Source organism: Populus nigra, chromosome 13 (genome assembly GCF_951802175.1).
Source record: "Populus nigra chromosome 13, ddPopNigr1.1, whole genome shotgun sequence".
Lineage (NCBI taxonomy): Eukaryota > Viridiplantae > Streptophyta > Magnoliopsida > Malpighiales > Salicaceae > Populus > Populus nigra.
The window spans coordinates 13,073,743-13,086,916 of record NC_084864.1 but is presented as its reverse complement, the minus strand read 5'-3'; the positions used below and the strand labels follow the sequence as shown (position 1 = coordinate 13,086,916).

At 30.3% G+C, this 13,174-nt stretch overlaps 2 protein-coding genes and 1 non-coding gene across 3 annotated transcripts; 1 reads left to right on the top strand and 2 right to left on the bottom strand.

Annotated features, from left to right (window-relative positions):
* The first annotated feature begins 2,044 nt into the window (after window positions 1-2,044).
* TRNAR-UCU (transfer RNA arginine (anticodon UCU)) lies at window positions 2,045-2,117 on the top strand. Its single transcript has one exon. It is a non-coding gene; the product is annotated as a tRNA-Arg (tRNA).
* Window positions 2,118-3,119: 1,002 nt separating this feature from the next.
* On the bottom strand, window positions 3,120-5,825 carry LOC133670596 (zinc finger CCCH domain-containing protein 14-like). Its single transcript, XM_062091126.1, has 2 exons — window positions 4,753-5,825; window positions 3,120-3,869 (listed from the first exon to the last, which is right to left on the bottom strand). Exons 1-2 carry the CDS (start codon window positions 5,428-5,430, stop codon window positions 3,531-3,533), a joined length of 1,017 nt encoding a protein of 338 aa, XP_061947110.1. The 5' UTR covers window positions 5,431-5,825; the 3' UTR covers window positions 3,120-3,530.
* Window positions 5,826-12,271: 6,446 nt separating this feature from the next.
* LOC133670822 (uncharacterized) lies at window positions 12,272-12,688 on the bottom strand. Its single transcript, XM_062091425.1, has one exon. It carries the CDS (start codon window positions 12,686-12,688, stop codon window positions 12,272-12,274), a length of 417 nt encoding a protein of 138 aa, XP_061947409.1.
* Window positions 12,689-13,174: the final 486 nt, after the last annotated feature.

The window sequence follows — 13,174 nt, the reverse complement described above, 5'->3', positions numbered from 1 at the left end:
CACCAGCTCTATGGTTGTCTGATGATAAGGCAACATGGAAGAGTTCATGGGCAGGGCATTTTCAACTTCTTGTGGTGATGGATCCGCTGATGCTAGATCGAGTTCTATTGATTGATTCAAATCCATGAGTATCCCCTCCCCTCACTTCCTTCTTCACCTTGATAATATATGAAGACTCAATCCCTTAAATAGTAAGACAGACAATGAGCAAAATTAAGATTAAAGTTGGTATGAGCAATGAGCATTAATTTTAGGAATTAATAAACTATATTTTATTTAGTATATTTTTCATAATTTATTAATTAAAAGGATAGATATGAAAACATCTTTTTTCCTGATTTTGAAACCGTCGTAGAATAAAAAAGTATTTTTTATACTTAAAGTTTAAATTTTGCTGTCATTGACGTGTATTTTTAGAATATTATTTAATAGTGTGAATCGTGTATTTATAAGAAGTAGTTTCTTATCACGTGCATGACGCTTGTATTATTTAACTTATTCATAATATTTTCTAATTTTCTAATTAATTATTTAGAATTATTTATAAATAAATAAATTTGATTGTTTAACAAACATACATGATTATATTTTTAAATAGTTAGGATAAATATGTATAACTCTTACAATTAATAATTAAAACAACATTTTCACTTAATATGATATTATTGTGTACCTTTTGTTTTATTTTAAATTAGTTTCTTTTCAATAATAATATGTGACAATATAAACTAAAAACAAATATATATATGAATAAAAATTTTCTATACCAGATAAATGTTTTTAGTTAAACCCTTATAATTTAAAGTTATTTCAAATGAAATAATCAAAGGAAAAGTTCTTCCATATGAAAGTGAATTGATTTCATTCTTATCATGGGAAATGGAGTGTACAAAATACATTTTTAGGTATTTATTTGTAGTCTTTAATTTATAATATTTAAACCCATTAATAATAAGTCAAGTTTTCCAAATTTACATTTGGCTAAATTTAAATGTTTTTTTTTGTTTGTTAGTCAATAATGACTTGCGTAAAAGAATCTGATTCTTTGCTCCAAACCCACCAAGAGTTGGCCAAATAGCTTTTAATTCCGCAGGGCAAAACGGTTTGTCGTAGAGTACTGACTTTTAAGACGTTATAAAATAAATTATGTGTCATATAAATTGAGTAAAATTTAGAAGAATATTTTTTTAAAAAAATCAATCTACGTACGTGATAGAAATCTCTTTAACGGCAGTAGAAAAAACCAAATATCAAATTAAGAATTTACAAGTTTGGTTGTTATTAGGATCATTTTAAAATTATATTTTACTTGAAAAAACAATAAATTAATTTTTAATTTTTTTTAATGATTCTGATATGTTAATATAAAAAATAAAAGATAAAAAATTATATTAATATTTTTCCAAACAAAAAATAATTTTTCAAAAATATATAGATCACAGTACCAATCACATAAAACTTAATTAATTAGCCAAACTCTCATATTATCACAAAAAAACTAATTTAGTTGTTGATTGCAAAAAGGAAAGAAAAAAAAAGTGAATGCCTTCCTAAAAAGGTTCCCCTTCTCGGATTTCTCCATTTGAATCTATCAAATTAGGACTACAAATACATTTTGTTTATGTAGAATAATTTTATTGGTTAGTTTAATATTAATAAACTTTGGGATTACTGATTAATCCCTAATAATTTATTTCCACCATTAATTGAAAGTCATAATTTCATGCCAATTCCAGATATAATTATTTAACCAACCGCTCGGGTTATAGGTCGTGATGGGGGATATCACCTAACAATAGTATTGATTGTGCAAGAAGATTAAAAAAAAGGAGAAACTTTTCCAGCCGAGGAGTTTCTTTTTCATGCCATTTTGTTTTCTTGAGCGATCAGTGCGCTCCTGCGCTCCTTCCCCTTTCCCGTGCCTCGTCATTCGTGTCCTCCTCAAGGACCTCAACCTTCTCTAGGAAGAGGAAGATGGCGAAGTTTTTCTGACAACAGAAGAATATAAATTGTTTTAGAATGCAGAGATGACAAGTTGTGAATAGCGCTCGTGGCCTAATGGATAAGGCGTCTGACTTCTAATCAGACGATTGTGGGTTCGAGTCCCACCGAGCGTGTGTTCTTTCTCAGCATGTTTGGTATCTTTGTAGCAAGGTTCCATTCATGTTAAAAACAATAGGATAAGGATGATTAGATATAATTTTATTATTCTAAGAAATTTGGAAAAGTATTATTAATTGAATGAAAAAAAAATCAATAAAAAATAAGGAAGTAGGAATGTGAATGTGAATGTGAATGTGATTGGGGACTGAAACATCCATCATTTACTGAAAAAACAAAGTTTGCTATTACAAACATAAGAGCAATGAGGGTTGTTGGGCTATCCGACTCATAAGAAGATTTTAAAAATAGGTATTAATTTGAAATGAATCTTGACCACGAAAATGAACTCGGATAGTCTTGGCAAAACGCATTAGTACTGCTTCTCACGTCTTCTTTAAGTTTCTGTCTCATGAACGTCAACCAGCCATGTACCCCACGTCACATTAACCAAACTAAGGGAGAGGGTGATGTCTGCTAGCTAGCTCTAGGTTTTTATTTTTCTTCACTTACAAGACATTAATATTGATCAAGATCCTCTCCTCTCCTCTCCTATATATTTATTTTATTCAGTTAAAACTTGTATACCTCGTCCTATATATATGTAGTCAATGTCACGACACTAGTACTAATTAAATGCTCTTTCAAGGACTTAAATAACCAGTCCTTTGTATCAATGATACCTTGGGCTAATATATAAGCATGGATCATCAATAGTGAGGCATCCCAAATCTAACTGTTATGTATATGCTCCAATTAAGTCGTCATGACTATTACTCAAACGTCAATACGCCACCGACAATGGTGGTTGGTGCTGTAGTTAATTACCTCACTTGATTATGACAATAGATCCAGATTGGCCCAAGTAAACAACGTTTGTCCAGCAGTTGACAAACGTGGAACAATGACATTTTATCCTCTATATATATATATATATCAGCATCCAGATGCATGTATATATTATACATATAACATAACTAATTTGACAGAGAGAGCAAATAAAAATTTAACTAACAAACTTGAAATGGAAGTTGCGTAGAATACTTCAAAGAATGCATCATTACAGAACTTGGAGTTTGGTCTTGGTTTTGGTTGGTGGGTTGGTTGTTCACAAACCATACCCCCCCTCCCCCCAGCCCCACTTGAAATATTTCCTACCAAAAAAAAATAAAATCCAATTTTCTCTTTACTTACAACTTACCCAATGATCAGTGATCGCCCCCAATTTATCAAATACAATTTGCCATATTTTTCAACTTTTTTTTTTTTATTCTATATTGTTTTTCCTTATTATCATTACGACATATGATGCATGAACATTACTGATTAGGTTTATATACATAAAACCCTGGGCATTTGCTTAAGCTTTACACCATCCCCTTTTCAATCAATCAATCAAGTCCAAAATTAATCCATGCATTTTTAGATGATCAACGAGGACCCAGTAGTAACCTGTCTTGGTCAGTGAGAGAGTGGCGAAAGTGGCATCTGTGTCCATAAGGACAAACCCCTCCAGCGAGAACCATACGGCAAGCTTGAGTCTTATATCTCGGGTGTCTGATTACTGGACGTAGCTCGCCAATGCCATGAGCAAACTGGCAATTGTTATCATAAGGACACGTGCCTGTCTCTTGCCACTTGTTGCACAGCTCTGTCTTCCACATCCCCTGATTAAACACCTCCAATTCCATTCCAGCAGCTATTTCCTCCTCTGATCTCTTCCCCCCTCCTCCTCCTGGCACATACACCCTCTGCTGCATCTGCATGCACTGAAGTATATATATGCAACCCATTTTTAATCACTACAAAAAATAAAAAATGCTAGAAACTTGTCTTCATGGTCCAATATAATTAATTGTGCGTGTGGTATTGGAAAAAAAGTCCATGCACTACACTTCCAATGATCTTAGTTAAATTTCGATTCTAAAAGAATAGAGTGATCATACTCAAATTTCTTTTCCTAACAGATTAATACTATTGGAATACAATATTGCACACAACCAACCTTAAGCAATCGAAAGTCCCAGAGCATAAAATGGACGACTTTGATTGACCCCTTAATCATCAGTGTTTATCTAAAAATTATATATCCAATTTTAGTTGTAATTCTTCTGCATATCGATAATAGACTCTATCGTACAAATTCTGCATAAAATACAACTGCATTATAATCTAGTGAAATAATTAATATATTCACCTCCTTTTTAATTAATTATATATTCTGTTGTAAAAAAAATCCTGTAATTTTCTCTATTTTTTGTCAATAAATCTCTTTTTTCCCTCACAGAAACTATATAAAATTAAATAATATTATCTGGACCAATACGGAACCACGGGAATAACTCTACCGGAATACATACATACATACATATAGTAGTTAAGAAAATAAAATAGACAGATAAATTGGTAATTTTAATAGAGAGGGAACCGTACGAACTGGAGAGAATGGAATTTTAACATCAAATTGATAACAGCCGTCTATACGTACAGCTTAACCGGACGAACCGGACACAGTACCTAACACAAACAATACACACACAGTTCGCGTGCTACGATGCATTTCAATGGAAACTTAAAAGCCAACAAAACTTTTCACCAAAAAAAAAAAAAAACCAAACAAAACTCGAAAAAACAGAAAGAAATTCAACTCACCGATCCAGAAACGAGTTGATCGAGCTGACTCGCCACACGAGACCGACTCGAGTTACTACTTGCACCATCGCGACCGCCTCCATTGGTGCTCACATTACCAGAAACCGCTTGATTCACCTTCACGTAACCACTAGATCTGACGGAAATGCTCTTCGGCAACGTCACCCTCTCTCTCTCGACATTATTAACACTGTTCCTTCTCTCAATGGCAACATCACGGCTGATTCCAAAAGCTCTGCCCTGATGCTGCATCGCGGCGGCCTGAGAAGAGAGATTGATAAGCTTGAGGAGCTCACTATTTGCGACTCTGAGATCCGCGTTCTCTTGACGAATCAACTCAAGTTCATTAGTTAGGGTTTGGAGGCGCGAGAGAGAGACATTGTAGTGATCGCAGAGGTCCTGGTACTCGAGAATCAGTCGAGCTTGGCGGAGGCTGTTCTCGGTGGCAATCTCATCGGCAGCGGAGGAGGAGGTAGGGGAGGCGGTGGTGGAGGGAGTGAAGGAGAGCGAGTTCGGGAGCAGCAAGGGTTTTGGCGGGAAGATCGAGAGGTAGAGAGAGGTGAAATTGGACGCGAACTGATCTTGATCGTTTGGTTGGTGGTAATCAAAAGGTGGTGATTGTGCAGCTGTTTGCGTCGCCGGTTTTGAACCGGACGGTGGTGGTTGCGTTATCTCCATTTCTCTCGAGACAAAGAGAAAAGGAGAGAAACGAAGCTCCTTCGCAACTTATATTATTTATATATATATAGCAGCAGATGAGTGAGTCTGGTACTTAGTAGAGCATGATGGATGAGAATCGTCAGAACCACCCTTGGTCGTTTGATTCAAAATGGCGAGCTCGTTGATTGTTTGGAAACACGTGGATGTACCTGATTGGTTGGGAGCAGGGAGAGTCAATGGTGCAAGGAGCACAAAAGCTAAATCCTTCAAAAAAATCTAGTTTCCCGCCAAGGGAACTGAAAAACCGTTAGAGACACCGCAACAGAAAGAGAATCGGTTTTAGAGAGAGAGAGAGAGAAGTAGAGGTGATTTATGCACATGGGAGAGCATGCATGTGTGTGTGTGCGTGCTTATATATATATATATATATGAGAGATATATATTAGTTAGAGGGAGAAAAAGAAGGGTTGTTAGGGGGGGTGTTGGGGGTAGTGGTGGAGTGGCAAAGAAGGGTGTGAGGGAGGTGAAGAATGAAGTTTGAAGGCTCAGGATTTAATTGGGTGTAATCATGGTGATCGACGGGTGGAGGATTAAGGGATGGTTTGGGTGTCTATTTTAAGTAAGCTTTTGATAATTGGGTTTTTGTTAGCATAGTTGCTTCTTTATCACTTCTTTAACTACCTATGGTCCCTCCTCTTCCTTTGAATGACAAGGAATGTACTGTTCGTTTCATGACTATCAACACTTCTTCCTGCTTTTGTAATTCTACCAGAACCAAAATAAAAAAAACTGTATTTTTTATAAAAAATAATAATTTATACACACAGGGAAGAAGATTATTGTTCTGGAGTTCCAATTAAAAAAAACGGCAATACAAAATTCTCTTATAAATATATTAGGTTGTGTTTGGTTAATGTACGGAGAATACAAGATAATTCAAATAAAAAAAATATAAACATGTTTAATTGAAGAAATTGAGATAAGGATATAAAATAAATTTATCTTCACAATAATTTTAAAATAAATTTTTATCCTTTTAGAATAAAAAAAAAGAAAACATGTTTTATTTGTTCTAATTATTTTTGTTTCTTTTATTTTAAAATAATAATTAAACACAATTTTAAAATTAACTTGTGATATAGAATCTCTAACCATTTATTTTATTATTATAATAAAAGAGGTATTTGATTTAAAAAAAAACAATTTGGACCTCTCTTTATCTATCTATCTATCTAATATATAATTCAAATTTAACTGGTCAAATTTTAGGTTTATTTTTTAGAAGTTATTAGTTTGAATTCCACAAATCTTAGAATCATTATAGATTTATATAATTGTTAATTTTAAAATTTTAAAAAATTAATTAAAATATATATAAGCTGATACACTCACCAATATAAAAAAATAAAAAAAAGAATGAATCACGTATAGCTAAGAAAAGACTAACCATTTCAGATGAGGCAAGGGCCTATAGAGACTTGAGTGTAGATTGTTGCGCCATCTTTTTACTATAATTGGTATGCTCTTTCATAATTACTTGATACGATTGAACTCCTTTTATTATATATATATATATATATATATATATATATATATGAACCAATGATCCATCAGTAAACACGATGCCGTTCAGATATATTATGACTGACAATTTTATTTCAACCTCTAAAGTGCTTATAGTTGTGTGAAAATAACTTATTGACCACTAAAGTGTGAATGACTGGATTATAAAGATTTAGTAGCTTTTTGTTTAAAAAATCCCTTCTTTACTAATCAAGTTTTTCCATCTTAACATTTTTTTTTTATTTTTATAGAAATTGGATAAATTAAGATTAAACATAAGAACCGATTAATTAGTTTTATTGAAATTAAGGAACTAAATTATTGCTAACATTGGCCAATCTTTCTCCATTTTATCTCACTCCCATTTAATATAGAACATTTGACTTAATACTTCTAAACACGTATCAAATACTTCTTTGATATATTTTAAATTAATAAATAATAAAAATTTCCATATGCTTTTACAATTCTTATAAACATATTTCGATGCATTGACTGTTAGAATTCAATATGAGTTATATATGAGTTAGAATTTAGAATTTGTAAGAGTTCTACAATATTAATAAGATTATTTCTATTAGAATTTTATTATAGTTATTAATTGGTTAGTTTTCCTCTTAGTTATGTAAGGATAAAAGTCTTAATTTAAGTTGGACTTGTAAGGCCATATGAAGCTATCAAAACATGCAGAATTATATATAAGAAAATAATAAAAAGAAAACAACAGCTGCTTATTTTTCTCGTAGCAAAACCAACATGAATGTTGTTTAGCAGTTGATATCATTTGCCATAGAAAAAGGAAGAACTAGCATTGAAAACGACAATTAAAGATCAAATTAATTATAAAAATAATAATTAAAAGGTATAATATTAGACATTGTAAAAAGAAAGTTGTGTGGTGGTGACAATTGATAACTCAAAATTACCAATAATTTATATTGATAAAGCGAAAATCACATCTCACTATAACTTTAATAAGGTATATCTTCAAGATGTTTATCATGTTCCGGGCATGAAGGAAAATTTGATGTCTGTAGCACAATAATATCAACATGCCATTATATTTTATTTGATCTACATGATGTTAAAGTATGCTAAGATTATGATTATGATTATGATCAAGATTATGACAATAATCTTGATCATAATAAATAGCCAAATCAATTATTAAAATTTTATTCTATTGATCATTGGGAAGAGGAGGTTCAATTACAAGTTCAAAATTCAAAAGGTCTTTTGATTTCTTACAAAGAAAAGGATGATGAACAAGATGAAAAAGAGCTTATTGATTTTGATGATTTTGATAGTCTTGAAGTGTTTGAAGCATTTATCATTAGGACATCTGTATGTAATAAAGTAAATGTCTGATATAGAAGAAAGTAACAAAAAATCTTATCTAGATGAAGATAATTTTGATTCTTTAATGTCTATAGAGAAATGTTCAAATAATATACAAGAACAGTGGATGCAAAGCTAGAACAATCATCTATAAAGATAGATGTTGTTTCCAGTTGAAAATCTTATTCGACAAAACTATCCTCCTATAAGAAGAGTTTCAGCAATTAAAAATTTTATTCTACTTTGTGAATCCAATGCTTCATTTCTTAACAAGGAATAAGTTGTTGCACAGAAAAAAAAATTTCCAGGTCCAGAGAAATCTAAGGAAAACTTAATGGCTAATGATGTTAAGGGTGAAAGTTTTAAGAGAAAGATTTTACATCTTTACGGTATCATTGATGTTAAAGAGGCATAACTGAAGGATTTAATTGTAACATTGGAGGTAAACTATAAGAAATTGAAGACGTGCAAACTTAAATGTCAATCTCAGTTGGAAAAGCTGTGAATCCAATTGAAGGTTTGGATATACAATTGATGTTAAGCATAATCATTAAACTATTGTTGAGGCAGGACATTGTAAAGATAATAAAAAGATGAAAGAACGATATAATAAATGATATTAAAGAGAGTGTTAGAGTTCAATATTAGTTAAGAGTTAGGATTTAGAGTTTTATTGTTGTTAGGAATTAACTAGTTGATTAGTTTTTCTCTCCGTTAGATAATGATAAAAATCCTAGTCTAAGTAGAACTTGTAAGATCATATAAAGTCACATAAACATTCACATGAATTACTACTTATAAAGAATATTGCCAAGAAAAAAAAGGTTAAGTGCTGTATTTTTTTTAATTAGAGTAAAACCAACACGAGTTTTGTTTAACATATAAAAAATAAATATATGAATTAATACTTACAAAGAATATTGCAAAGATAACGAAGAAAGCAAGTTTATCATTTTCATTGTAAGAGTCGTTCCAATTAATATGAAGATTAGTTGTATTTTCTTCATTAGATACTTATTGTTATTCTTTCTTTCTTAAAATAATAATGAAATAGTAAGGAATAATATATCCTTTTAATGAACATGTCCATAAAATATTGCATTCTAAGATTTTAAAATTAATGTTCAAGCATTTAGATTATTGAGCTGAATCACATGGGAGGATTCATATAAATGATGTTTTTTTGTTCTACAATGATAAAAATAATAATAATAATAACTTTTAACTATCATAGAGATTTTCGAGGCTGTAAAAACCCTTTATGAAAGAATAAGCTTCCTTTAGATTGAGTTGGTTTTACTCTAATAATATTTGCAGTTTATTTAAAATTGTAATTATTGTTATTTTTTATAGTATTTTATATTTAGAAATATATTAAAATAATATTTTTTATTTTTTAAAAATTATTTTTGATATTAACGTAATAAATGATCTAAAAATATTAAAAAAAATATTAATGTAAAACAAAAAAAATAAAACATTTTTAAATTTTTTTAAAATATTTTTAAAACATAAAAACAGGTATCTCCTTCATCTCAGTCTTGGTTCATGCTGGAAACTCATGCCTTCTGCTAACCAGGAAGAAATACAATGTGTTCCTGGTTGCTAACCAGGTCGCATCAATTAAATGCCTGCTGCTACAATCCGTACCAAATATCACAATTTAGATAATTTGAAGCGTTACAATGTTTTTTTTTTTTTTAGTTCGCGCATGTAATTGGTAGTTGTGTGGTTTATCATCCTTATTTTTTTTTCTTTTCTTTCCTTAATAAACATTTTAATTTTAATTTTTAATTTTTGTTCTTGATTCTTTATAAAATGTTTATTTATTTTTAATTTTATTCTTTAATCCTAATTTACGGTGTATTATTTTTTTTAAAAATTTAATCCTTATTATTTTAATTGTTTTTTAAGTCATTTTGTTAAATTAATTTTTTTTAATTTCACTTTTCAATCAAAAATTATTTTAGCATGGTTGATGGGTAAAATTACCATCACTAAACTCTCCTTTCCAAGATAAATCCATTAATAACAAGACTAATTTTTTTTCTTCTTATGGCCGAATATAGCTAGGAAAATTCTCTCTATCCTCTTTATTTTCTAGTAACTATCTTTCTCATTTCTCATAACTCAAGGACATAAACATAATAAAAATAAAGTTGGAGGATTGAAAAATAAAATCATAAGACTTTAATTATGAATTTAATTGAAAGAAATAAAAACTTTGAGGACTAAAGTGAACTTTTGCTAGTTATTGCTCCCCTTGAGTAACGTGGACCGTGCATATGGGTGTAGTTTCATAGTTTGAATTAATTTCCACGTATCCGTAAATTATAGCTTCAGCATCTTATATCTAATTAACTTGAACCGACTGCTTGAAAATATTTTAACATGGGCACGAAAATGTATTATAAAGAAAAGTAAAGGTTTAAGGCCTGACTGAAGCCCAATTCACAACGTTTGGTTAGACCATGGCTATTATTAATTATTAATTAACTATAAACCAAAAGAGAGATGGCGTTTTATTGACTATGTTTATACTTAAAATTTGATTAAATATATCTAATTAATACCAAATCACTGCTAAAAAACGAGTTAATAGTGATTAATTCAATGAATAAAAGTACTAGGACTCTAGCTCATGATCCAATGAATAAAAGTAGAGGTTCTATGCTATCATATTACACAGTATACAGGTCTTAGATGAAAAGGCTCAAATTGTTAGGTGGTCACATGAGAACATTTATTTTTGTTTTTTATAATGTGATGTTCCATTTTTATCATTAATCTTTATTGTTTTAATTAATGTTTTTATAGCGTATTTATACATTAAGTAAAAATTTTAAATATTTATATTTTATTTATTATTATTGTTGCGTGGATATCCATCGTCCAAATATTATTTGTTATTTGATGTAAGAGAATATATATATTAAAAAAATAATTTAGTGGTGATATCATTACCGTATCTCATGAGGACTCTTATGGGGTCAATTCATTAAGTACCCTATTATTTGATAATAATTAAGGTCCTTTTCACATATTTAATTAAATATATCTAATCACTTAAAATTAATTATCTTTTCGTGCATTGATCAAACATATCTCAATTAACGTCAAAACTGGAAAAAATAAAATACAACAAAGAAGAAATTAACCCCTTGCGGGCATCTCAGTCTTCACGGGATCATATTTTATCGAGGTTCCATGAATTTGGCACACGGTTGCTTTCGAGAGAGACATTGGGGCCGGCCGCAAGAATCTTTTTTCCAAGATAACCTACCAGTTTATTAAAATAATTTGTTGTCTAATCACCTTTTAATTTTTTATTTGTTTAAGTTGTGTTTGTCTTATCCTTGTTAGGAATTTGGACGGAAAGAGAATGTTTGTTTTGCATAAAACATTTTATATGAATTTTTATGTCTTGTTGAAACAATGAACCAAACTACTCAAGCAAGTTGACAAATTAATTAATTAATTATATATATATATATATATATATATATATATATATATAAATCAAAAACATAAGATTTTGGTGCAGTTTGTTTTTTTGTCCCAACAGGCTCTTAGAAAATATTGAATTGTTTTTTTATGTTTTTAAATTATTTTGATATAATAATGTAAAAAATAATTTTAAAGAATAAAAAATATATTATTTTAATGCATTTTTAAATAAAAAATATTTTAAATGGAGGAAATTTCCATTTAAATAAATAAAATAGTATGAAATACTAATAATATTTGTACGTTCTCTTCTTCTAATTGCTTAGATTAAATGGGGGAAATTTCCATTTAAATTTTAAAGTTGGTTCTAACAAATAACTTAATAAACAGTAAAATATGGGCTGGACTCTCAGGATTATAAAAGAAAGAAAGAAAGAAATATAATGGGTTTAACTTTATAATTATAGTCTCAATACAAATACCTTGAGGAAATGTATATATCCACTAATGATTAATTACTGATCTTCACGGTAGATAATTCTCGAGTTGCTAGCAGGTTCTTATAAATCTCATAAACCAACCTCTTCTCAAACGCTTCACTCGGGTAATTAGTAGCTTTAACTTGCCTGCCTCTTGGAACCCTTTTGTTTCCAAAAACATTTGTTCCGTCCACATTTCCAGCCATACCAAGCATCATGTTAATATAAGCGTTCTTGAGCTTGCTCATTAGCTTCAATGGTGAAGCAATGCTCCTCAAAATTCTTAGCCTGGGCACTGCTTTGATCTTCCATACCCTTCGTGGGCTACCTCCGAATCTCGTCACCTTAATGTTCTTCCGGGCTGTGATCGCACCGTCGAATCGCTGGTATCGCTTTCTTCTCCAGTATCTCTTCCAGGAACCATAGAAGGAGCGAGGAGCCAGTTCCATTTTTAGTTTTTGAGAGAAAGAGAGGGAAGTTGTGGATTCTCTCTCTCTTTTTTTTTCTTGATGGAAGGGACCTTTGATCTACTTTATGCTTTGGATCGGTGGGGAAAGAGTATTATTTATATAAGGGGGGAGCTTGGAATATTTCGATGGCGGTGCAAATGGTTTGTCAACTACGTCTGATGAGCAAAGAAACAGTGTTATTTATGCCATGGTGAGGTCAACGGAAGTAGGTTAGCACATTTAAGGTAAATGGGAGTGTTTGAAAATATATTAATGGTTATATTTTATAGTATTTTTTTGTTTAGAAATATATTAAAATAATATTTTTTTTATTTAAAAAAAATTAATTTTGACATTATTAGCATACAAAAAATATCTAAAAACATTAAAAAACATTAATTTAAAAAAAAATATTTATTTTAAAAAAAAAACTTTTAAAACAAAAAAAATATAAAGTTAAGTTTGCGGCAATTATTTGGCCTAATA

What these genes read in the sequence shown, in the direction of transcription:
- LOC133670596 (XM_062091126.1), bottom strand. Translation starts at nt 5,430, where the DNA reads ATGGAGATAACGCAACCACCACCGTCCGGTTCAAAACCGGCGACGCAA. An exon ending in ATCAACTCGTTTCTGGATCG is followed by an intron (nt 3,870 to 4,752) that starts GTGAGTTGAATT and finishes TATATACTTCAG; the next exon opens with TGCATGCAGATGCAGCAGAG.
- LOC133670822 (XM_062091425.1), bottom strand. Translation starts at nt 12,688, where the DNA reads ATGGAACTGGCTCCTCGCTCCTTCTATGGTTCCTGGAAGAGATACTGG.